The following is a 23864-nucleotide window of genomic DNA, read 5'->3' as shown; positions in this document are numbered from 1 at the left end:
TTTATTTATTTTTACAGATTTTCAACCTTAGCACAAGATACATGAGGAATCGTCATAGCAAAAATTATTAAAATGATAGTCTTTATCACTATCATAAACATAGAAGGTATTAAGTTATGTTTTCATAATATTACTTTTAAAGGACAATCAAATTTCAAAATTGGAAAATAATTTTATGAGAAATAAAATTTAAACTTTTGAATTTAAGATACATAATATTTATGATCTAGCTAGCGTTAAATTCTATCTTGAACAATATCACTATTATAAGTCATTTAGCAAATTTAAGACTATTCCTAATATTATATAACAACATTAAATTAGGTTGAAAATAGCGATTTTAAAATATACGATAAGCTTTTAATTTGGATTCAAAGATAACTATAATTACATATAATAAGCTTTATCGGATAAAATTCAAATAAACATCCTCTCATTTATATCCATATGTTTTCTGATATAATTCAAATTAAAATTTAATATATCATCTACATACATTGATTAAATCTAATATAGTGATTGTACTAATTAAGATTATTTTTAATTTTATATTATATTTTACACAAATTAATACAATAAATAATATTTTGAATCTTTTAAATTTGAATAAACATATATAAAATGTTTCAACATGTTATTTAGTCTTATGATATCAAATATTTCATATGGAAGGTTAGAATTGATAAATTATTAACATAATTTTTTTATTCAAACTACATAAAAAGAATAAATTATATATATATAATATTTTAATATAATAAATTAAATTGTGTACTAATGATATTAATTTAATATTGCTCAAATACACAAGTTAATGATTTGTATTATTATATTGTTATTAAAATAAATTAAATATATTATTTAAGTGCATTATACATTTTATTAGTTATTTTTAATTATAAAATTATTACATTTTAAATCATCCGCGCAACGCGCGAGCACGTATACTAATTTTAAAAGAAGAATCTATAATCAAACAGGAGCTTTATTTGCATCCTTCATTTCAATACCATTTATATTGTAGGGCTTGTTATAGAAAAAAAAAAATAGAAAAATTCACGTTTGCCATATATCTAAATTTTTGCAATCTAAACACATCAACATATCATAAGGATAAAATAACAAAAATAAAGTTTAAAAATATTGTATATGAATATATTAAAAATAAAGGATTGAGGATACCATTTGGGTCAAGTACAAAATTACGTGTTACTAATATAAACTCTTCATGCTAACACATTGTTTAATTTCTTATATGAAACTTTATATGATAAATAAATGTTATATTTTAGTACCAAAATAGCTTACATAAAAATATATGTATTATTTTATGTAAAATAACACATGAAATAGGAATACATATATTAGCAAGGCACTATATTTATTTGAAAAACCAATAGTTTAAAAATATTACACAGTACTTGTTATTCGTGGAAAACAATTAGGCATAAATATATAATACTCACCAATACATTTATTATATAGAAATATAGTAATTAGTACAATAGCTAATACACTTATTATGCACGTGAATGCAATATATTTTACTATATTTTGAAATCAAAATACCGCTGAACATAAATAGCCCTATTTACAAAAATTTCTTTTGAGGAAAGGAAAAAAAAGTAGTAATAATAAATACAAATTTAATTTGTTAATTTGTGGTATCATATTCCTTTTTAATTAACTAAATTAAATTTTAAGAAAATTCCGTAATTATTGCCGAATAATTACACAATCTTGAAACTACCTATTCAAAAGAAGAAAAAAAAAGGACACCCCTTTCTTCTCTACATATCCACAAATCATGTTAATTAGTGGTTTATAATCAAAAATAAATCGGAAGCTTAATTTTTAATGATTTTTTTATTTTATAATTTCTGAGATGTAAAGTTATTTCTTTATTTTTAATTTTTAATTAAAATCTTTACTTTTTTCTATGATCTTATGTTAAAAAGATATATATATTTATTTATTTATTTATTAATCTTGTGGTGTTAAACATACCGTGTGGAAATTAAATTTAAAAATTGACAAAAAAGAAAAAACATTCTTTAATGTTTCAAATAAACTAAAAAAAAAACGTTTCATAATAAACTTTAAAAAAAGACATATAAATTTTAAAAAAATAGTATGATTATTTTGTATTTAAAAAAGCTTATAATAATTTTATTATTACTGCAAATTTGGGCCCCTTTAAATTTGGGTTATAAGGCGAATATTTTTAAAGGCAATAAGCCACTCCTGAATCAATAGTTAATTTTTCACTCACAGAAAATTGAATTTTTTTCATTATGTCTGTGATTTCAGATCTCATCAATCTCAATTTATCTGAATGCACGAAGAAAATTATTGCCGAATACATATGGTTAGTTTTTATTCCCTATAGATTTACTTATGGTTTTTATGATTCTTATGTTTTTTCTGATTTTTAGGTTTTTGTGTCAGTGTTTTATCTGATAGTTTAATCCTATTTTGCTCGGATTCTTTAAAAATGTCCGACGAGTGCATGTGTCATCCCTCCAAAATAATATATTTATGAAGGATTCGATACAGGCGCAACAGCATTTTTTAGATCGTCCAATCTGTTTTTTTATGTATACTTTTGTTATGTAGGAAGTGCTTTATTGGACTATTTGATTAGATCTATTTTTATGTATTTTCGTTGTGTTTTTTTAATTTTCATTTCTTTAAGAAGAAGAAAGGACATTGTAAAAAAGTCTCTTTCTTCTCGGGAGACGAGCTACAATCATTCGAATCTAATTTCGTCGAAAAATTATACTATATAAAATATTTGTTATGTATTAAAAGTAGATGTTGAATCCTAAGAAAGATAGATATAGCATTTTAAATTACACGAAATGGATCTAATAGGTAAAGAAAATGTACCTTTATGTATACCCTAAAAGAGGCCAGCCCTGGACATGAAGTATTTTTATGACAGATTTTACGACTCAAATTCGTGACCGGAAAAATTTACCAGTGGTGCAATTTTTCTCTTTTGACATTATCTATATTATGATTTTAATCTCTTTACTTGGTATGTATTTTCATGTTTTTTTTTTACTAGGATTGGCGGATCAGGCATGGATCTCAGGAGCAAAGCCAGGGTATTACATAGTTTCGATTATTAATACTTTTATTTACGAACAATATATTTCCATTTTTGAGTGATTGAAGATCGCTAACATGGTGATTTTCTTTTGGTTTTATAATTTATAGACTCTTTCAGGTCCTGTTAAGGATCCTTCAGAGCTTCCGAAATGGAACTATGACGGTTCTAGCACCGGGCAAGCTTCTGGAGAAGACAGTGAAGTGATCCTACAGTAAGTTTTTCTTTAATGTGCAATAATACGTTGTGAAGTTTCATTACTTGAATAGAATCATCTGACAATATTAAAATGAAATTTCAAATAGTCCTCAAGCAATTTTCAAGGATCCATTCAGGAGAGGCGACAATATTTTGGTGAGTTGGTTTGTTATTGTTACCAATTATCAAATCCTGCACAGACTCTCCAAAAATATTGGCGCGCACATGTGTTGATCCTCCAACAATGTGTGCATTATTTTTGGAGGATCTAACATGTACACGTCAATATTTTTTATGAGTACGAGCAATATAGCTTATTAGATACTGTTAGTTTTTTTCTTGGAATTTGGTAAATGTGTGAGTTTTTAATCGTTTTTTTTTTGTTTTCTTAAGGTCATGTGTGATGCTTACACTCCAGCTGGTGATCCCATTCCAACAAACAAGAGGCACAATGCAGCCAAGATTTTCAGCGACCCTGTTGTTGCTGCTGAAGAACCATGGTATTGAAAAACTCAATTTAGATTTTTAACGTAAAAAGGTTTTCTCGGGAACATCATGTCTACCTCATAAAGGTAGGGATAAGGTCTGTGTTCATCTTACCCATCCTAGACCCCACTTGTGGTATTACACTGGGTATATTGTTGTTGTTGTTGTTGTTGTCGTTCAGAAATATTTTGATTGTTGGATTAATTTTTCCAATTAGGTATGGTATCGAGCAAGAGTACACGTTGCTGCAGAAAGAGGTTAACTGGCCTCTTGGATGGCCTATTGGAGGTTTCCCTGGACCTCAGGTACTAATACCTTAAACTTTTTATGAAGTTTTGGAGATTTTGAGTTATTTGTGTTAACCATTTGAAAAACCGAGTTTGAGTTGTTTTTTCCGACATTAAGTATCTTGATCGTCAAAATATCTTTACAGATCATAAAGTTACTGAGTGAAATTTGATGATTTGAAAGTTCTGAGTTTTTGAAATCTTTTTTTCAAACACTTACTTTGCAATCTCAAAAGCTCAAACGAGTTTGTTTTTCTAGCATTGGCCTTCTCTTTGACGTGGAGCCAAGATTTCAACTTTATGGGTTCTGGATTATAGAACAACTACGTCAAGTGCTAATACCTCCGCCCTTGCCTTCCCCCAAAAAAGTGGCATTGTTCCCTTTACTTTGCATAACTTTCCCATAACATTGTTGAACTAAAATTTTCTCTTCATTCGTATTAAAACTACACAACGAATGGATTTTGTATTTTAATCTTGGAAGTACAGCATTTACAATTCTGCTACTTTCCCTTAGGGACCTTACTACTGTGGAACTGGAGCTGCCAATGCTTTTGGACGCGATATAGTCGACTCACATTATAAGGCATGTCTTTACGCTGGAATTAACATCAGCGGTGTCAATGGGGAAGTGATGCCTGGACAGGTATAATGCTTTTTTCATTAACAGAGACGAATTCAGGATATAGAGTCAGAGTGTTCAAGAGTATGATCTTAATTTATTTATTTTTGTATATGTATACATAGTTCAAACTCATTAAACTTGATGTAATTTTATGCAGTGGGAATTCCAAGTTGGTCCTGCTGTAGGTATCTCAGCTGGTGATGAGGTGTGGACGGCACGTTACATTCTCGAGGTATTATACTTGGTTGTTTTAAACTTTTTTACCATTTCAATCTTCAATCTAGCTTGAATGTGGAGTTCGATTGTTTCACTTGCTCGTTTGTATTCGTATTGAACAGAGGATTGCTGAGGTTGCTGGAGTTGTTGTTTCATTTGACCCGAAACCTATCCCTGTGAGTTTTCTGTTTTATATCTTTTTACTATTACTTAATGTCGGGTTGATCTGCTCTGAGGCTTGCATTTACATCATCTTTTTTCCCGTTTACTTTCAGGGCGATTGGAATGGTGCTGGTGCACACGCAAACTACAGGTAGAGGAATGACATTTTTATTCTACTATAGTATATGAGCCCGTCTAGCTATAACTTATAAGCATGATCAATTGTTGAAGAACATTTTAAGTGTTGAAACGGATTTTATGAATAAGTAGTTATGTGTTTGGATAGAAGTTCTTCATTGAACTTCCTTTCCCCTGTCCCCTTCTTTGGCTCTCGCGCTCTCTCTATGTGAAGGTATTGACGCGGAATGTTTCTTTCAGTACCAAGTCTATGAGGGAAGATGGAGGTTACGAAATCATCAAAAAGGCTATTGAGAAGCTTGGATTAAGGCACAAAGAGCACATTGCTGCATATGGTGAAGGCAATGAACGTCGTCTCACTGGAAAACATGAAACAGCTGACATCAACTCCTTCAAATGGGTAAGTAAACTATCGTTTAATTCCCTCTCTTTCAGCCCATCAATGTTGCCAATCTTTCGTTCATTTCGTGTCTACTTAGACTCTTAGATGATACGAGTGATGCTGATCTCGAGTGTCTGTCTCATTTTATGTTGCTACTTTGTTTGCCCAGGGTGTTGCCAATCGTGGCTGCTCGGTTCGTGTAGGCAGAGATACAGAGAAGGCAGGGAAGGGATACTTTGAGGACAGGAGGCCTGCTTCGAACATGGACCCCTACATTGTTACATCCATGATTGCTGAGACCACAATTGTCTGGAAACCTTAAGCTGTTCATAAGTGTCTCGCTATGTTTGCTCGAACCCTTTAGAAATTCTATCCTACTCATGTCTGATTCTCTAAAAACGTACTCCTTTTGGAGGATCTGACACACACTCAACAATATTTTGAAGAGTTCGGGCACATAAGGACAATTGTTTCTTGCGTCAATAAATTGATTTATGGGAAGTTACCACTTCTTCCCCTCAATTGTCTTTAGTTAAGGTAGTCTTTGTTATTTTCTTCTATTATTTCTTTGAACAATGCATTCATCAAAGGCTGAATTCACTTCCTTTGATTTGGTAATGTTGTTAATGACTATGTTATTCTTATTGATTTTAACTTATTTATGTTGCTTATGAGTGCACATCTAATGTGTTTTAGCTTTTGTGTACTACATTGCATAATCTGGTAAAAGTTGACCTACAATAACAGGTAATAATTTATAGCTTGATTAATATAGTACATGATTCAAGGATAAAGAAACATATTATCTTCGTTAAGTTATATTGATATTGAAAAATTTCTTACATTATGATACATATTTTAATTTAGAAGTTAATAGTTAAAAGAACACCTAAAGCCATCAAAATGGGCTTTGCCCATGGGGCTGGTCCAACCCAACTCGTTATTGGGGTAGAGTTGGGATAGAATTTTCCAAGTCCATTCAAAATTAGGGTTTATAAGTCCGGCTCATATAAGCCCTTGGCCTTTGAGGCTTGATCAGAGTCGGATCGGGGTTGGCCCATGGGTCAAAAACTATTTATTAAAGGGTAACTTACAGAAATTTCATTAGTGTATGAGCTGATTACTTAGATGCACGCCACATTGTAATAGTATGAATCTAACCAGATTTTGGTGTGTCTAGATACATGTATCTCGGGACACATGGACTCAAAATTATGTGTAATTTGTTCTAAATACACTATATCCAAGTGAATTTGCATTTATCTAAGATACATTGTCAAATCCCGTGCCCTTGCCTCTCTCCCATCTCGCTCGCCACTCTCTTTATATTGCTCGCGTATCTGGGATGTATCACACCAGATACATGTATCTCGTGTAACTAGTATCCTAGATACATACTCATCACACTAGATTTTTTGCTAGTGTTGTTGAAACAACACCATTATTTGCCATATTTGATTTGAAAATCTTCTCATTTTCTTGATGTCATAGAAATTTAAGTTTGAAAAGGAAAAAAAAAGGATAGCCTGCCCCAGCCAACAGCCCTTCTAGGATTGGGTTGAGCATTTTCAAGTCTTTCCAAATGAAGGGTCGGCCCATCCTAGCCCATCAAATTTCTTGACCTGCGAAGCTTGGGCCAGGTGGGGATGGTCTGAACCTTTTTAACAATTCTAAGCACACCTCATAAGAAACTAAGTCTATCAAGTTAGACCACCATAAAAGATCATTTAAACAAGCTATATAATCATATATATATATATAGATACCAGATGAATCAATGAGTTGACCGCCCTTTCCCCTTTTTGTGTTTCACACTTCAAGTATCAATTGTATCTTCTTCTTTTTAATCTGGAATATCATATACCATCTATAAATTAAAACATGTCTTGAAGTTGATTATGTCAATCATCATTTATTTATTTATTTATTTCTACCTGAATTATCCTCATCTAATTCAACAAAGTGTGTTTTAATTCATAAATAGTAATGGTTCAGATAAAAAAAAAATACAACAAATACTTGAAATGTAAAATTCGCGAAAATAAGAATAGTTCAAATAATTTTGTAACCACTATCTTTTAATTTTGTCGTGTTATCATCCTTTTGGATTTCTTCCAAAATGATTACTTGTGAACTAAAGAGCTAAATTTTCTAGAACTATCAAGTCTTTCATTGGTTGATCTAAAGTTGCTTCACCGTTATGCTATCTATAAGTTATTATAACAATCACAAGATCATTGTGCTTTCGTAATGTGGTCCACTAGGATAACAATCTTTCCGGTCACACTATATTAAAAATAATTTTTATCGACATTTAATTAACGACAGATCGATAAAAATTTAATTATCAAATATATATTCTTAACGTCAATTAGTACTCTTGATAGATATTCCTAAAGTCTATAACCACATTAAATTTAAAGATAATTAACTAATATTTATAAAGGCTTTAACACTCTTTATATATATGCCGCTAAAAAATATTTATACTATAATATGGACAAGGTTCAAGAAGTATTTTACATGATTTTTTATTCTCCCAGACATGGACTGGATCTATGATTTTTTTTCCAGCCATGAACAAGATTGGTTCAATGAAACTTCCCCAAAAGTAGCAAAATGCTTAGTAAAGATCTGGGTCCGAACTCACTACAATAAAAGAGATATTTAGTATAAATTGATTTTTCTTTTTTAGCAGTATTATTTATTGTCATAAAAAATATTTAACGGTAATTATGTTAATGTCACTGCATTCAAAATCGCTAAAGTCTTTAGCAATATTATATAAACTATGATTATAAATATTTGTATTTATCATTACAGCTAAATATAATATATTAAATAATTACCATAAAATCTTCAATTTATTGAAGTCTAGGAGGCTGACCCGAGCCCAATGCACAAACACCGATAGCTACGAACCGTAATTCTTTCAAAGCATAATTATGATGGAAAAATACAGTGAGTTTAAATTTTAGGCATGAAAATTTTATTGTTGAGAGCGTTATTTCCAAATGAGCTCTGTAATGAGCGACCTAATTTTAGTCATGCTTCAATGCAGACTCTAAATATCAAATAGAAACCCATAGGGAAAAAAAAAACTACACCATGTAAATTTGTTTCAAAATATTAATATGCTTGAGAACAGATCTTATAAATCATGTAAATTTTTACTTAAATTCTCTATCGAATCCATTATGTCACATAAATTAAAACAATAAAATACTCCTCTAACAAACAAGCTCAGACATCTCGTACGTAAGTTGGCTTCGTAAAGTTCACATCATATCAAGTCTGGCGCCAACTAATGTCCTTAGATGTTGACATCATTTGGTTTGGTACACCGCGTGGTAGGATAGTTCGAAATTTCTTCATTTTTAATTAGAATTTTGAATTTAGGCTTTTGAGAATGAAAAAAAAAAATCTATTAAGAACGTCATCTCAAAATGTAGGTCTTGTAATATGTATGTTTGTATTCAATCAGAGTTCATTGTGAACATCGAACACTTGAAACGAAAGGACGATGTGCTACTCCACATTTTTCTAATTTTTAATTAAACAACAATTAGTGAAAGAAATTACTAAAAAGTTAGGGAAGATTTGACTAACCTAAATCAACAAAGATACCATATTGTTTGGCTAAGTTAGGCAAAGATCGAATTAAGATACTAGTCAACAAGTTGATATAATTTGGATTTTTATGATTTTTTTTTTTAAAATAGAAGATATTTGAAATTGTGATCTTAAACATGACAAAGTATTTACATAGCTAATTTTAAACTTAGCATTAAAGATGACAGAATATTTGTGTGGCTAAGTTTTTTTAAATTAAGATTAAAATTAAATGTATAAGTTGGTTATTTTCAAATTTGAAATATGTGATACTTTTTTTAACAAATCAAAAAGAAGAGTGGCAGGATTAATTAAGTTTAAATATTAAATTTATATTTTGTTTGACGAAGATAAAACTAAATCCGAAATAAATATTTAATTTAGATAAAACTATAATTTCGAAATAATTTTTTTCGCGAACTAAATTGTAGTCAATGTTTTACAGTTTTGAGGATTTTCTTAAAGTCTAAATCTTAGTGATTGCCTCATTTTTTAAGGTTGGCATAATAAGTATCAATTAAACACTAAAAATGATTACTAATGACAAGAATTAAAAGTTATCACCATATAATATTGAAAAGTAAATTTTCTAACCCTTATTCTTTTTCCTCTTTCGATTGGGAAATTATTGACTTGATTATTTTAAATTTTATGATAATAATTTTTTATTTCTGAGCGATGGATTTTAGTATTCTTTATTAAAGTATGTTGTATTTTAAAAATTCAAACCTGATACACTGAATTGACAATGAAAAATTAAAGTTTAATACAGAAATGTATATTTATTTAAAACCCTAATATATTTTACTAAATGTTGAGTGTATTTTGTGCTTGTAAAACACTTTGGTTACATATATTTCAACTCAATAAGAAACCTTACAATTTGATCTGAATTATTTGATAAATGGAAATATGAAGCCTTGTTAATCCATATAATTATAGTTACATCTAGGGGTGCTCAAGATTTGGGTATAAGTCTATCCAAATTGAAAAGTTGAATCAAATCGATCAAATAAATCAATTTTATGTTAGCTTGGTTTACATTTAAAAAAATCGATAATATTTGGTTTAATTTTGATTTTACTCAAAATAACTCAAAGAAATAATCAAACCGAACCGATCGATTATATACATATTATTTTTATAATATACATAATATACTTTTTTTATGAACAATTTTAAATATCTTATAAATGTTATCATCAAAATTTATTTATGAAACCAAAAAAGCCCCAAATAAATAGTATTCCAAACATGTATGTTCCTCCCCCTAATCTTTGATTTTATTTTCGTGTATGATTAATAATCGAATAATCAAATTAAAACGATAAGAATTAAACAGATAATGTATATTATATTTGATTTGATTTTTGAGGTACCAAACACACATTTTATTTCATATTTAACAAAAACAGTTCAGATAGAGGTGAAAAAGCGTCAAATAGAATCAAAATATAATGATGTGATTATAGTAACATCGTCATGTTCTTATTTAGGACTTTAGAATTTTCCATCGTACCAAAAAAACTTTAAAAAAATTATGACTTAGAAGACCGTTATAGCTTTTACAGCTTGAATTTTTTGTTTAAAGTCTAAATCTTAGTGATTGTTTCACCTTTTTTTAGGTTGGCAAAATTAATATTAAGTGTACGCACCGACCAAAACACTAAAAAGGTTTAGTTGACAAATCTTAGAAGTGAGAATCACGAGATTATGGTCAACAGAAGCTAAGTAAGGACCCTAATGTTATCGATCGATTTTTCAACCAGATCCCTCTAAAAAATTGTATGTATAGATTGATTCACGCTATTTGAGGTGGTTCAGTTTAATATTTATACACAACTTCTATAATAAAATTGAGAGTGATCAACCTCAGAAACATGATGATGGTGAAACGATTTAGGATTCCTCGATCTTTAATTATCTAGAGGTTTTGGATTCGAGCATCTGATCCTCTTGAAAGCATCGTAAAAATTAGATTTGCAATGCATGAATTTGAATTTAATTGAGCCTAATATAATTTTGAAATTATTTTATTTTGCTATTTGAGATTACTATTTCATATAAAATATAAAATAATATAATTTTATAAAATATCCTTATTTATCTCATTCCCGTAACAAAATGAGTATTTGTTTGATATTTTTCTCTAAAAAGTCTAAATCTTACTGATTGCCTCATCTTTTGTAGGTTGGCAAAATTAATAGTACCGACCAAAACACTAGAAAGGATTAATTGACAAAACTTAGAAATTGGAATCACGATATATATTAGAAAAAAACAAATTTATAATGCCTTCAAGCTGAGGGAACTACATTTCCCCTTTTCAATTGTGTTCAATATGGAGGAAAATATTTTTTAATATTCGATTAATTTGGTAAATTTTTACAAAATATTTTTTTCTAAGAAAATAAATCAGATAAATTATATTTTCATATTGATTGTCTCCTTTTTATTCTTCGATACACCATATTCTTTCCCGACGAGGACTTACTAACTCGATTAATATGAATATGTGTTGTAGAAATATTGTTATTCAATGTTTTGTATTTTCTATTAAAAAAACTTGTATTTCAATAACTTAAATCATGATTTCTGACGAGAGGGATTGCTCGGATGGTAAGCACTCCTCACTTCCAACCCGAAGATTGCGAGTTCGAGTCACCAAGGGAGCAAAAGGAGTGGGAGCTCTAATTAACATGGAATACGATGATTGATGCATAAGTCATTAAAAAGTAATCAAACCGAAACAGAACTAAGACGATCAAAACAGTTCGTAAATCTAACTTTAGTTATACATAATAAATTAAATAAAAAGCTAATAAGCTATATTTTTCCTGAAATAGTCATTGACACCTCTTATATATAAATATCTATATTATATTATTGCTACTAAATATTTATAATATAGCAATAATTTTATTATTGTCATTAAATGATTATCGCAAAATTATTTCGTTGCAGAGACGCTTAAACAAAGATAGTAAAAAGAAAGAAAAAAAAGGGGTGGGGGTGGGGGGTATTAATTTGAATTATAAATTACCAGCTAAAACATCTTAATCACGAGATTGTGGCCCATAATTTTTAAAATATAATATTCAGTCAAAGTGTCTAACACATAAAAAAAAAAACAATCAAATTACACATATTAATACTTTCTCAATTTATAATTATACTGGTCCTACTGTAACATTAATTCATAGCCACAATTTCAGTTTTATGATATTTTAATTTCCTGAGAATTACATATAAATGGAGCAATATTTTCTGGTTCATTAATTAATTATTAGTCCTCACATTATAATTATTAGGGGCTGGCGCAACAAACCTCATGGATTTGGCCCTCTGGTTAGGACATTATATATAAACAAGCACAAAAATTAAATGCGCATATCACGTGAACTTATATAATGTCTAATAAAACGTTCCACTTTCCTCCTCCATTCTTGTTGAAGAAGCCCCATATCAGTCAAATATGAGATTTGTAGTCTCTTTATATGGTTCGTACAATTCTCATTCTTGAGCTGATTTTTGGAATTGAGTTAAACTCAAAATTCATTTCTTTACATTGTAAGCTTAACTCATCCCAAGGACGCGTAAGAAGATGTTGAAGAATTCCCTCATGGGTCAATTATGAAATAGATGACGTCTCTTTATATAACTTGAGCATTTTTCACCTTTTGAACTAAATTTTGTAAAATTCACCCCAAAAATCATTTCTTTACAATTGCGATATGGAAATAGCACAAGTTTATAACATGAACCTACTTCTTTCTAACAATTTGCTAGACTAGAAGTTTATGGGTCTTTTTCTTCAACACGCTCTTATTAGCCGCGACCTTGAGAGTCACATTTTCCTTTAAGACCTTGATTAATTTTTGCGCCAGTTTTAATTGAGAGAAGATTCGAAATTGACTCTCCTCGATTAAGATCCGAATGAAGTGTACCCTTATCATTTCTTCTTCTTCTTCTAATCTTGTTTCTAGCCCCTACTTGAAAAAATAGGATATATGATTTTTACATTAATCCTTGTGTTTAGCACGTTTACCATCATGACTATCCATAATTAACTTTATTCATTCTAATCTTGTAAACTATATTGTAATAATTTAATGTCCCTACTAACAACTAGAGAAAAATAACTAGTCAGTAGTTGGGAAGACAGTGCACTAGTTGAAGTGTGTCCCACAAATTAAATAATTATATGGACCAGAAAGCGTGCATGCATATGTACATTGTTTCACAACATGTCTCTATTTACTCGTAATTAATTTAATTTCTTGTCCATTGACACATAATATCTAGACATAGATATTTATTAAATAAATATACATAAAAAGGGATTTGAGACGTGGAATACTTGAATCGAGGGTCTTTTGAAAATGGAATATTCACCTTTATAAAATAGAGATAAAATTTGCGTAATGCATATGCTAACTCTATGTATCCTTTTCAGACCATGCTTGTAAAATTTCACTAAATTTGTTGTTGTTGTATAAAAAGGGACAAAAATAAAAGTTACAATATTTTAGAAAGATTATTTTGGAGATTACAAAAGAGATTGGGGATAAAATCGTTAAAAATATTTAATTAAACTAAAAGTGCTTTAAATTTATAACTATATATTGAAGACGATCAACTTATGATTGATTTTAATCTACAGGTACTTTTAATTTGTCAAATACGTAGATAAATCAAAATTTCTTGGAATAAGGGTCTGAAAAATATCCTAACTTTGGTCGGATTTACTGTTGCGATACTAAACTTTCATGAGGACCTATTACCTCCCTAGACTATTTAATATTGTATTTTAAACATATATATTTGCCCATATGGACATAAAAAATAATGCAAAATTATAAATAGTAATGTGTCCACGTGGGCACATATATACATTTAAAATATACTATTAAATAGTTCAGGGGGTAAAAAATACGGTATTAAATAGTCTATGGAGCTAATAGGTCCTCATGAAAGTTTAGTATCGCAACAGCAAATCCGACCAAAGTTGGGGTATTTTTCAGACCCTTATCCCAAATTTCTTTATAAGCTAATAAACTTTAATTTGTTTATAAACTTAGCCAAACATACTCTAAGACTTTATACTTCTATTTACTTTGCATTATTCTTTAAGAAAAATAATTTTTAAATTTTTTCTACGAACTTATTAAGTGGTGTCGAAATAACAAACATGAAGCCATGTGTGTCGACATATCAAACATTGCTTATAGAGAGATATGACTATTCAAAATCTTAATTAAAATAACTTAAAACTGAAACTAAGATCAAACGAAATTTAAGTAAACTTTAAATGTAGAAATAAAAAAAATATATATATATAATAAAAGAATTACAAATTGAATCAAGTACATATACATATCATACATTATATGTTCTCATCCTCATCTATTATTACTACATTACTATTTTACACTGCACAAGACCTAAGTCCTCCTCTAGCTCGAGACCATTGATTAAAATATCATATAACTCAAATCATAGTATTACTAATCTGATCCTCTTTGTAGCCTCGAACATGCAATTAAGACTAAAGCCACGGCCAGCTCCATATTATCATCCAATATATATCGAGTGAACAAGCGATATTCAGAAAATTAGGTCACGATATATAGACTCGATCTCTTTGATGCTCGAGTTCCACCCTTATACCGATATAATTAATGCCCATTACACTTGCATACTACACTCACCTTTCCCAAACCCTACTCTTCGATTTCTCAAATCAAATTCTACCCATAGATTTTGTTGATGAAAATTGCCAATAATATTACTTGCAATACCAAGTGATTCTGACCGTCCGATCCCAACACAATGGATCCCACTTTCCACTTCATCTAACATCCTTTCCTTATTGATTAAAATCTCGACTCCATTTTCAAATTGCAATGTCATGTCACCTATTAAACGTCCGATTTCCATTGAATGGACGCTATCAAAACACATGTCGAGCGCTTCCCCATACACGTAACCTCTCTTCATTTTCCGACCAACTAACCTAACAATTTCTTCTCGCACCTTATTATACGCTTCTTCCACCAAAAAAGTGTATTCCGTTCCCGAATCGACAATCGTCTGGCCGGAACCACCGGCATTTGGCCGGAAAACCCTCGTAGAGATATTCAGTTTTTTTTCGCCAATTTTTATCCCTAGCATACCAACTGTGTATGCTAGGGGGTCCAAATTAGGCATGCGTTGACTTTGAGGAAAAGTCAACAAATTTACGTATCGAAATGTACGAAAATTCGGGTTTTGACCTAGGTAAAATGTTCCGGTAGGTTTAACCGTATGGTTACCTTGTCGAATCGGCACGCAATACGAGAATTTTTGTACCTTGGCTTGGGAGGCAAAAGAGAACCTTCCAAGATTCATTCCCAAAATACCCTCAGCATCATCGGACTCGGTAGCGCAACCAAGAATCAAAGGAGGGGTACTTTGGGAACGTGAAAATGTAATTTTTTCACGGACAAGATTACCCTCAGCCAAAGTACCATCAGCATAAAAATACGAGTAGTGGCACAACCGATTTTGGTCACACGACGTTGGAAGGGTAAAATCGGGAATTCTCGGCTTACACAAAGGATGACTACAAGGAAGGACGGAAAAAGAAGAGGACAAAGAAGGATCAAACGACGTCGTTGGCGGGGGTATTTTTGGAATTTTTTTATGGCACTGAATCCAAGAAAGTTGACTACCAGTATCCAAAACCATTTGTTGATTTTGTGGTGGTGTACCTATAGGAAGTGTAATAATAAGAGCCATAGAATATTTAAAAGTTGATTTATAATTCAAAGATGGAACTCTAGGCATAATTTTTGTATTTGTATTTTGATGAGAATTTGCCACAAGGGAAGAAAGAAAAAGAGCTTTAGATGATGAATTATGTGATAATTGTGTTGAAATAAGAGGAAATGACATAGAAAAAGGGGTATTTTTTGCTAATAAAATGTAGAAACAATTCAAGAATGTAACAAAGAGAAGAAGAATTTTTTTTGAAGAAGAAGAATCCATTTTTTCTTTTTGGAAAAAGTGAGGTGAGAGTGTGAGTAGATGGATGTGTATTTATATATAGATTTAAAGGTTTTTTTTTTAAAAAAAGAAAAAAATCTAAAGAGGAAATAAAGGGTAAAAGAATTAAAAAAGAAAAAGAAAACGCGGTTTCTTTAATAGGGCTTTTAGTTGTTGTGCAAGCTGGTTGTAATGATAACAGTTAACTACTTTTCCTTAGTGAGCTGTAGGTGAGACACTAGCTACGTTTTCACCAAATAGTACGATTCGACGGATTGATGTTGTTTGACTGGACGTAGAGTTTTTAAGATTTTTTTTTTTGAAATTTACGATCTAAAGTATATCGTTATTATTCGTGTAATTATAAATTATCTTATTAAGAAACTAATAGGCATTATAAAGTTAAACGATTACCAGATATGAAAATATGTCACATAAATTGAGATGATTAAAAGAAAGTACTAATTTCCTAGCTTTACCCTTTGGCTTTTTCCTTTTTTTTTTATTGAGCGTTTGATATATATTTTAAGATTTTGATTTAAATTTGTTGTTGCATAAAAATCATTTTAGTAGGAAGTGTTCTAAAAATGGATTCAGAATTTAACGTTTATGAGTTTTTACTGTAATTTTTATATTAATATTATAATAATAATTAGATTGACAGTTAAAAATCTATTAGTATGAATGTAAATTGTCAACTAAAGTTACTGTATTCATGTAAGTTTATAATCATATCTTTAAATTTAGTTTCAATTCGATGAAAGAATTTTATCAAAACTAAAGGACAAATTGAATGCTGGTTTTTGGATAAGGAGATTTTCGAAATCAAATTAATTAAAATATTTAATTAGCATATGCAACTTGTCCTCTGGTTATTGTTTTCTTTAATTCCTTTAAATATTTCTCTTCTCACTTCTTTTGACCCCATTTCCTTCTTGTCCTCTTTCTCTAATATTTATTTATTTTTGCCTTCTTTCGGCACCTCACTTTCAATATTTCTTCTTTTTCCCCTCCACTAATTAACAAATACAAAATAATGTGGTAGTAATAAGAGAGTAAGTTTTGTGCACAAATAATATAAAGAAAAACTCATAAAGAAAATTCTATAATAATTTGCAATTTGTCACAATCATAGGCGAACTCATGATTTGAAAATTTCGGGTGCACTAATATTAGCCAATTAGCTCAACTATGAGCTCTAAGATAAACTTAAAACAAAAACAGTGAAACAACATTGTAGCTGGATTCAAACCCAAGTCTCGCGGGTGGTTTCTTTAGCTTGTACCAGTAGTACAATGAAACACATAGGTGCACTATTAATTATATCCTAATTTATGTCAATTTCTCAATATAGATATACTGATATACATATATACATGATTTTTTTCCCAGGTTAACGAATGAACGTGTTCCCCACCTATAGAGATGGATCCACCTCTGGTCACAATCTAAGTCTAGGCATCTATTGTTAAAGTTTTGGTTCAACAGATCTCACAAATTTATTTCTTCGACTATACTTTCATCGATCCCCCAAAAGATGTGCACCATATAAATTTATGGTAGAAATAGTTTGTCAGTTTAGAAGTTTGGCAATTATTTTCTTTGATCATTGATCATTTTTCCATCATAAGCGTCACATAATCAAATAAAGATGCTTACTAATTTATTATAATAAATTAAATTACAATTCTACTAATCTTATTTTTACACTGTTCGTTTATATAACTTAACTTAGTCTAAAAACCTAGAAAGATCCTTAATTGAGCACTTTTATTAGATTATGTACTAAAGTTATCCTTTGCGGTTCACCTAATCAAGAATTGGAAACTTCCAAGAACAAAATCAAAATTTGTGTAATCAATTGTCTCATTCATTCAACAAAAAGAGCATTCATTTCTTTCAAACACACGTCTTTTGGCTGTCTTTAACTTTTTACTTTTTTTTTATATTTTTTCCTTTCTTATTAAGAAAGATTAATAAAAATATTATTACGAAGCATATAATAAGTGGAACTCAATCTTAAAATTATAATATATGATGGTGTACAGTAAAATGTCTTCTAATAAATTCTTTTTGTTCTCACTTCTCTTTCCTTTTAGAGTATGTTTTGGTGTGAAAGAATTTATTATTATTTTAAAAAAATGAAAAGTTAGTAATTTTTATGTACATGTTAGTATTTGGTAAGTAAATAGACAAATATTTGTGGGGTTGTTGAGATTATAATAAATTAATGCAATTTGGAAGATAATAATTGTAAATTTTAATATCGACGATAAATTAGAAGACAAGAAAATTATAATAAAAGAAGTATAGTATTTAATATTATTTGGTCAAGTAATTAACCTACATATCGAATTAATATAAGAAAATAAAACATATTGACAGAATAATCTCTCATAAACAGGATTCTTTAATCTAATATATCGTGGATGTTATTGTGTTGTTATGAAAAAGACTTTAATTTATAAAAGTCCATTTTTTTTCCTCCAAGAAAGAAGTTAAATATGAAATTAGAGTATTTTTTCCACTGGGAAATATATCGTTTTCGAAACACAATTATTCTAAAATCAAAATAATTAGGTCGGAAACTATTTAGGCAAACTCTAATAGGTCATGTGGTGAAAAAGAGGGTGGAGAGGAGACGATTAGTATGAAACATCCCTCAGAACTCGAACTCGACATACAACTTAAGTCGAAATATCGATCTTTCATTTAGGTTTTATATTTGTTTTTAAAATAATTCATTAAGTACTTATGTAAAAAAAATTAAAATTCAATTTTTAACATCTGATACTACTATTTTAAAATTTAGAAAATCATTAAAATTTATATCTTACCTCCACCTCTAAAACTCATAACATAAGTTATTTTTCAAAAAAACTTGACCAACAAAACACGACAAATTAGAAAATATTTCCGCCTCTACCAAATACTAAGGGGTCGTTTGGTAGAGTGTATAAGAATAATGCTGAATATGATGTATTAGTAATGCATGCATTAGTAATGTTTGCATTAGTTATGCTTGCACTATTTCTTATACATTGTTTGGTTTGATGTATTGGAAATAGCAAGCCTTGTATAATTATTATTATTATAATTATAATAATAATTATTATTATTATTATTATTATTAGAGGGTAGTTTTGTCATTAGTTAATCTAATGCATGCATTAAAACCATTGCATTGCTAATACCTAGAAATCCATGGTATTAGCAATACACATCTTAATACACAATAGAGTGTATAACTAATGCAAGCATTAGTTATACATAGGTTGGAAAAGAGTACCAAACAAGGTACTAGTAATACACAATGCTAATGAATGCGTTATTTTTCCTAATACACTCTACCAAACGACCTCTTAGTGTTTTAATTACTCCCCCGTCTTAAAATAAGTCTTATCTTAGCAAAAATAACCTTGTGCTGCAATCACACATTTGGTTTCAAGTTTTTGAAATATGTTGGTGCACATAATTTGGCACTAAATTCTATAGCCTATAATAATAATATATAGTATTAGTACATAATAGAAAATTAAAAAGTAGTTCCACATGGTCCATTCTCAGTAGTTTGGTCACTCACAGACAATATCATCACTTGCTATTCCTTGTCCTAGACATTTTTTTTAAGTAGCAAATCTAACATCATGTGTGGAATTTTTTTTTATTTTTTTTTTACTCGGTATACGATATCATATTGAAATTCAGTTAAATTCAAATTCACGCAGAAAAGTTCCACATTAAGAATAAAGCATTTTCTAACAAATGTGAATTCATATCAAGAGGACTCAAACTTAAGACCTCTTGATTAATGATGAATGGTTACTTATCACCAACCTCTCTTGTTGATTAAATTTTAAATTTAAATAATTAGTGGACAACCTCTAGAATGATCAATTTGTTATTGGTGTACTTCATATTTTTCTTCAATAAAGATGAAGCTTATATAACTCTTCTTCATTAATAATAATCTCTCTATCTCATTTTATATGTGCAGATTTATTGTTTACCAAATCAATTATTTTTATTGTGTCTTTTCAAATTCTATTTTTCATGAATAAAGTATTTGAATTAGCTGCAAAATTCATCAGTTGCTAATTAGTTTGTAGCTAACATAATTTATTTTGATAATTTATTTTTAATTCATCACTAAATAAGATTGAGGATGAATTTGGTTAGCCAAGAATAATAAAAATCTTTTACTAATTCCTGTTTTAAGTAGTGTTTTAATATTTTTAAAGAACTAACTGTGTTAACATATGATATTTTTATGTAATTTTTGTTGGGTTTCTTTGTATTTAAAAAATATTTTTTAAGAAAATATCTAAATCTGAATTCACACTAATAATTACAAAGTGCTTAGACACTTATATCGACTCCTTTACATATATAATTTTGGAGAGCGTGATTACCTGAGTGATAATGATGTATTATCAAGTATCAATCAATTAATTGACTACGTCTAAATTTTACATTAATTAGAGTAAGCTCATACTTAACCTATTGTATTGATTTGCTTCCACATAATTAAATTGTAATCTTATTGCTTTGAGAACTCAAATTCAAAATATCTTTATTAAGGATAAACGAATTTCAATCATGTCGATAGGTACTTGAGTGAATTTAATAGACATCAATCATCATTATCGAACTTCACTTCTTGCAGCTATATTTGATTTATTTTTTTTTCCTTCCTTCCCTATCAATATATATCATAGGTGATGTTTTTTTTTTGTTTTTTATCCATTAGTAGCAACAATTTTTCTTTTTTCACTTTTCTCAATTTACTCAACATGTGTGTGGTGGTGGTAGTGATGGTGGTGGGAGGTGGAGCCCGGGTTTTTGATACGCTCATGCAACGTCGTTTCCTTGATTATGGCAAGTAGGATATGTGTGCTTCAAATATCATGGGTTCAGATAGCTTGATGATGCGATCGAATGTAAAAGGGTGACGAGCAAGTCCATTTAGCGTAGTTATATATATAGATGTTTCCTAAGTGTTCGCGACTCTTATAATTTTGATCGTGACAAATTTGGTATGATAATTTAATTTATAGGAAATTTTTTGAATATCTTATGTCTACGTAAGAAATATAAAGGATCAAAATTGATGTTCTTTTCTTTTTAATCTACTAATTTTTTTTAAAAAAAATGATACACTACATTTTTTTTATATTTTAAAATAATTAAACTTTAAACTCCTTATTTTATTTTTAATGTGATAATTTGTAGTCACATAACATTTATATATTTGTTAGAGACCCAATTTTTATTTTTATTTTTTGTTCTTCAATTTAGTACTCTATCAAGTATCATATCATAAATTGAGACAATAATAATAATAAAATGAAAGTGGCGAAAATCAATTGACGTGTTTGCAAAGGTTAAATAATTGTTCACCATCTATATGTCATCACATAGTACAAGTTATCACGAGTTTTCTTCCACTAATAATAATGTAAACAATTAATTTTAAAACTCTCCACATTTGATTCTTTTAATGTCTTTGAATTCAATGTAGGGAAACTCGTGGAATATTTTACCAAAGAATGTGGCACAACAGATGAGATTGTTCATTCATTAATTAAATGACTCGAATTTGAGCTCTAGTTTGAAAAAATTCTTGATAGTGACCGCTTCTTTTAAATGGCGCCCTACGCTGCGTGAATTCAGAATAGTCGTGCTCTAATACAGATATCAAACATAGGCTAAGAAATGAAAAAAATAATATTATCTATTATTTAAAAACTTTGAATTTATTTTTCATCCTTAAATATTTAATGTTAAAAAAAAATAAATTAAGCGTTTATGAATATATATTTTTTCAAATTCATTATTACTATTTCAATAAGTTTTTTTTATATAAAAAAAGAAGAAGAGATAATTACGTTCTAGTGCAATCCATAAAATTACTTTACATAATTTAGCTAATTAGGTATTCAATGCTTATTTGAAATTGATCCAATTTCATGACAACTCTAATTTGTAGGGCTTAGATGATAGATCTGTTGATTTGTTTTTTAAAAAAATTAAAGCAAAAATATGCAGATTTTTTCAAACTATTTTACTTGTTTCTATACGCAAATTTTCCTATAAATTAATGGTACCCGTATTGCAGTACAAGCTTTTATATATATAAATAGAAAGATCTACCTAACTAACCTATAACCTAAGCTATATTGAAAGTTGAATATGATATAATTATAAGTAAAAATTGGTGTTCATGGTTGAAGTTAAAAGTTTCAAAGTTTAAAAATTAAATTTCTGCAAATAAGTTTTTTTTTAGTGAGTATTGTCGCAAACGGTCAGTTACATATTGAGGAGCCTAAATATGAATTTTTGGGTATTCTGGTATTAATTTTTTAAGTGTTTTTGAATGAATTTGATGTTGAATTCAAGGGGGGAAAAACGAAAACAGTTTTTTTATATAATAGTGCATACTATTGTATAAAGATATACCTCTTATAATTTTGTATAATATTATATATTTGATGTGTTATATAGTAAATAAAATTCACAGTGATGAACAAAATATAGTATATCAAGTTTTTAAATATTCTTTAAAAAAATTGTTTATTCTTATATACGGATGTATAGTGTATACCGATTTTTTAAAACATTTGATTTAAGAAATTGGGAGTAGGGTAAGGAAAAGAGTGAGTGAGTGCGTTCGTGGGGGAGAAAATTATAAGATGGACAATCGAACGTTTACCAACAAAATAAAAATTCATATAATCAACCAACTGATCTATTAAAATTTCTATATTAATTCAAGATTCAATTAGTTGAATGCTATTTAAGGGTGGGATAAAGAATTGTGCAACAAATACTCTAATAACTAAACTAAATAAAAAAACTTCAAGGAATGTGCAAAACAAATTGAAAACAAATAATATAGGCATGAGGTAATATGTTAGTTTTTAGAAAACAATAGATGATCATGACCACCAAAGAAAATAATAAGATAGCTAAATGAAATCTCTACACTTTTTTTTAATAAAAACTATTTCTTTCTTTTAATAAGCTTTATAATGTACAAGTTCAAATAAATCAAGATAGTAAGTTGAGTATATAATATTGGTAATACGGAAAAAAAAAATGATCATGACCTATTAGGAATTCATGAGTCAGATGATTGACTATCTGAACTCTTATCATATTATAAGAATTTAATTCTCCACGTTATAATACACTACATATTTCCCTTTTCCCTGAGGCCCCAATATTTTTATTTTTTATTTTGCATATACATATAGTACAAAATGTCTCATGTTTTTTCTTTATATATATTTTATTTTATGTGTAGTGATGATCAACAGTTGCAATCAATAAATTTGAAAATGAATGCATGCAACAAACAATGGCAGGTTCATTTATATGCATTCAATTTGTTGCCTTCCTTATAGGAGACATCAATCAAATAATGCTACTATTTCTAGGCGTTTGAATATTAGATCCCAAATCTCAACAAATTTGACTAGTTTTAACTTGTAAGAATTTAGACAATTTTATAAGTAATGTAGGAGTTAATTTTGTCTCTTGAATGATTTGATTAATGGAAAAATTATAAGGAAAACTTATATAAATCTCATTAATTAGTTTAGGAACTAATTACTTAGG

The 23864-nt window shown here is 29.1% G+C and overlaps 2 protein-coding genes across 3 annotated transcripts; one reads left to right on the top strand and one right to left on the bottom strand.

The window, feature by feature from the left end:
- Positions 1–2209: 2209 nt before the first annotated feature.
- On the top strand, positions 2210–6264 carry LOC102596495 (glutamine synthetase-like). Of its 2 annotated transcripts, none has more exons than XM_006360322.2 (12): positions 2210–2368; positions 3071–3110; positions 3223–3326; positions 3418–3466; positions 3704–3810; positions 4014–4101; positions 4601–4729; positions 4866–4940; positions 5047–5100; positions 5200–5237; positions 5465–5624; positions 5776–6264. In XM_006360322.2, exons 1-12 carry the CDS (start codon positions 2295–2297, stop codon positions 5926–5928), a joined length of 1071 nt encoding a protein of 356 aa, XP_006360384.1. In that variant the 5' UTR covers positions 2210–2294; the 3' UTR covers positions 5929–6264. The 2 variants fall into 2 exon arrangements, with proteins under 2 accessions (XP_006360384.1, XP_015170286.1); XM_015314800.1 differs by lacking the exon at positions 2210–2368 and adding an exon at positions 2907–2985.
- Positions 6265–14532: 8268 nt separating this feature from the next.
- On the bottom strand, positions 14533–16256 carry LOC102596158 (aspartic proteinase PCS1-like). Its single transcript, XM_006360321.2, has one exon. The coding sequence runs from the start codon at positions 16245–16247 to the stop codon at positions 14907–14909; it is 1341 nt and encodes a 446-aa protein (XP_006360383.2). The 5' UTR covers positions 16248–16256; the 3' UTR covers positions 14533–14906.
- Positions 16257–23864: the final 7608 nt, after the last annotated feature.

This window comes from Solanum tuberosum, unplaced genomic scaffold (genome assembly GCF_000226075.1).
Source record: "Solanum tuberosum cultivar DM 1-3 516 R44 unplaced genomic scaffold, SolTub_3.0 scf00323, whole genome shotgun sequence".
In the NCBI taxonomy this organism is placed as follows: Eukaryota; Viridiplantae; Streptophyta; class Magnoliopsida; order Solanales; family Solanaceae; genus Solanum; species Solanum tuberosum.
Note: the sequence above shows the minus strand (reverse complement) of the source record. Positions and strands in the feature narration are given on the sequence as shown.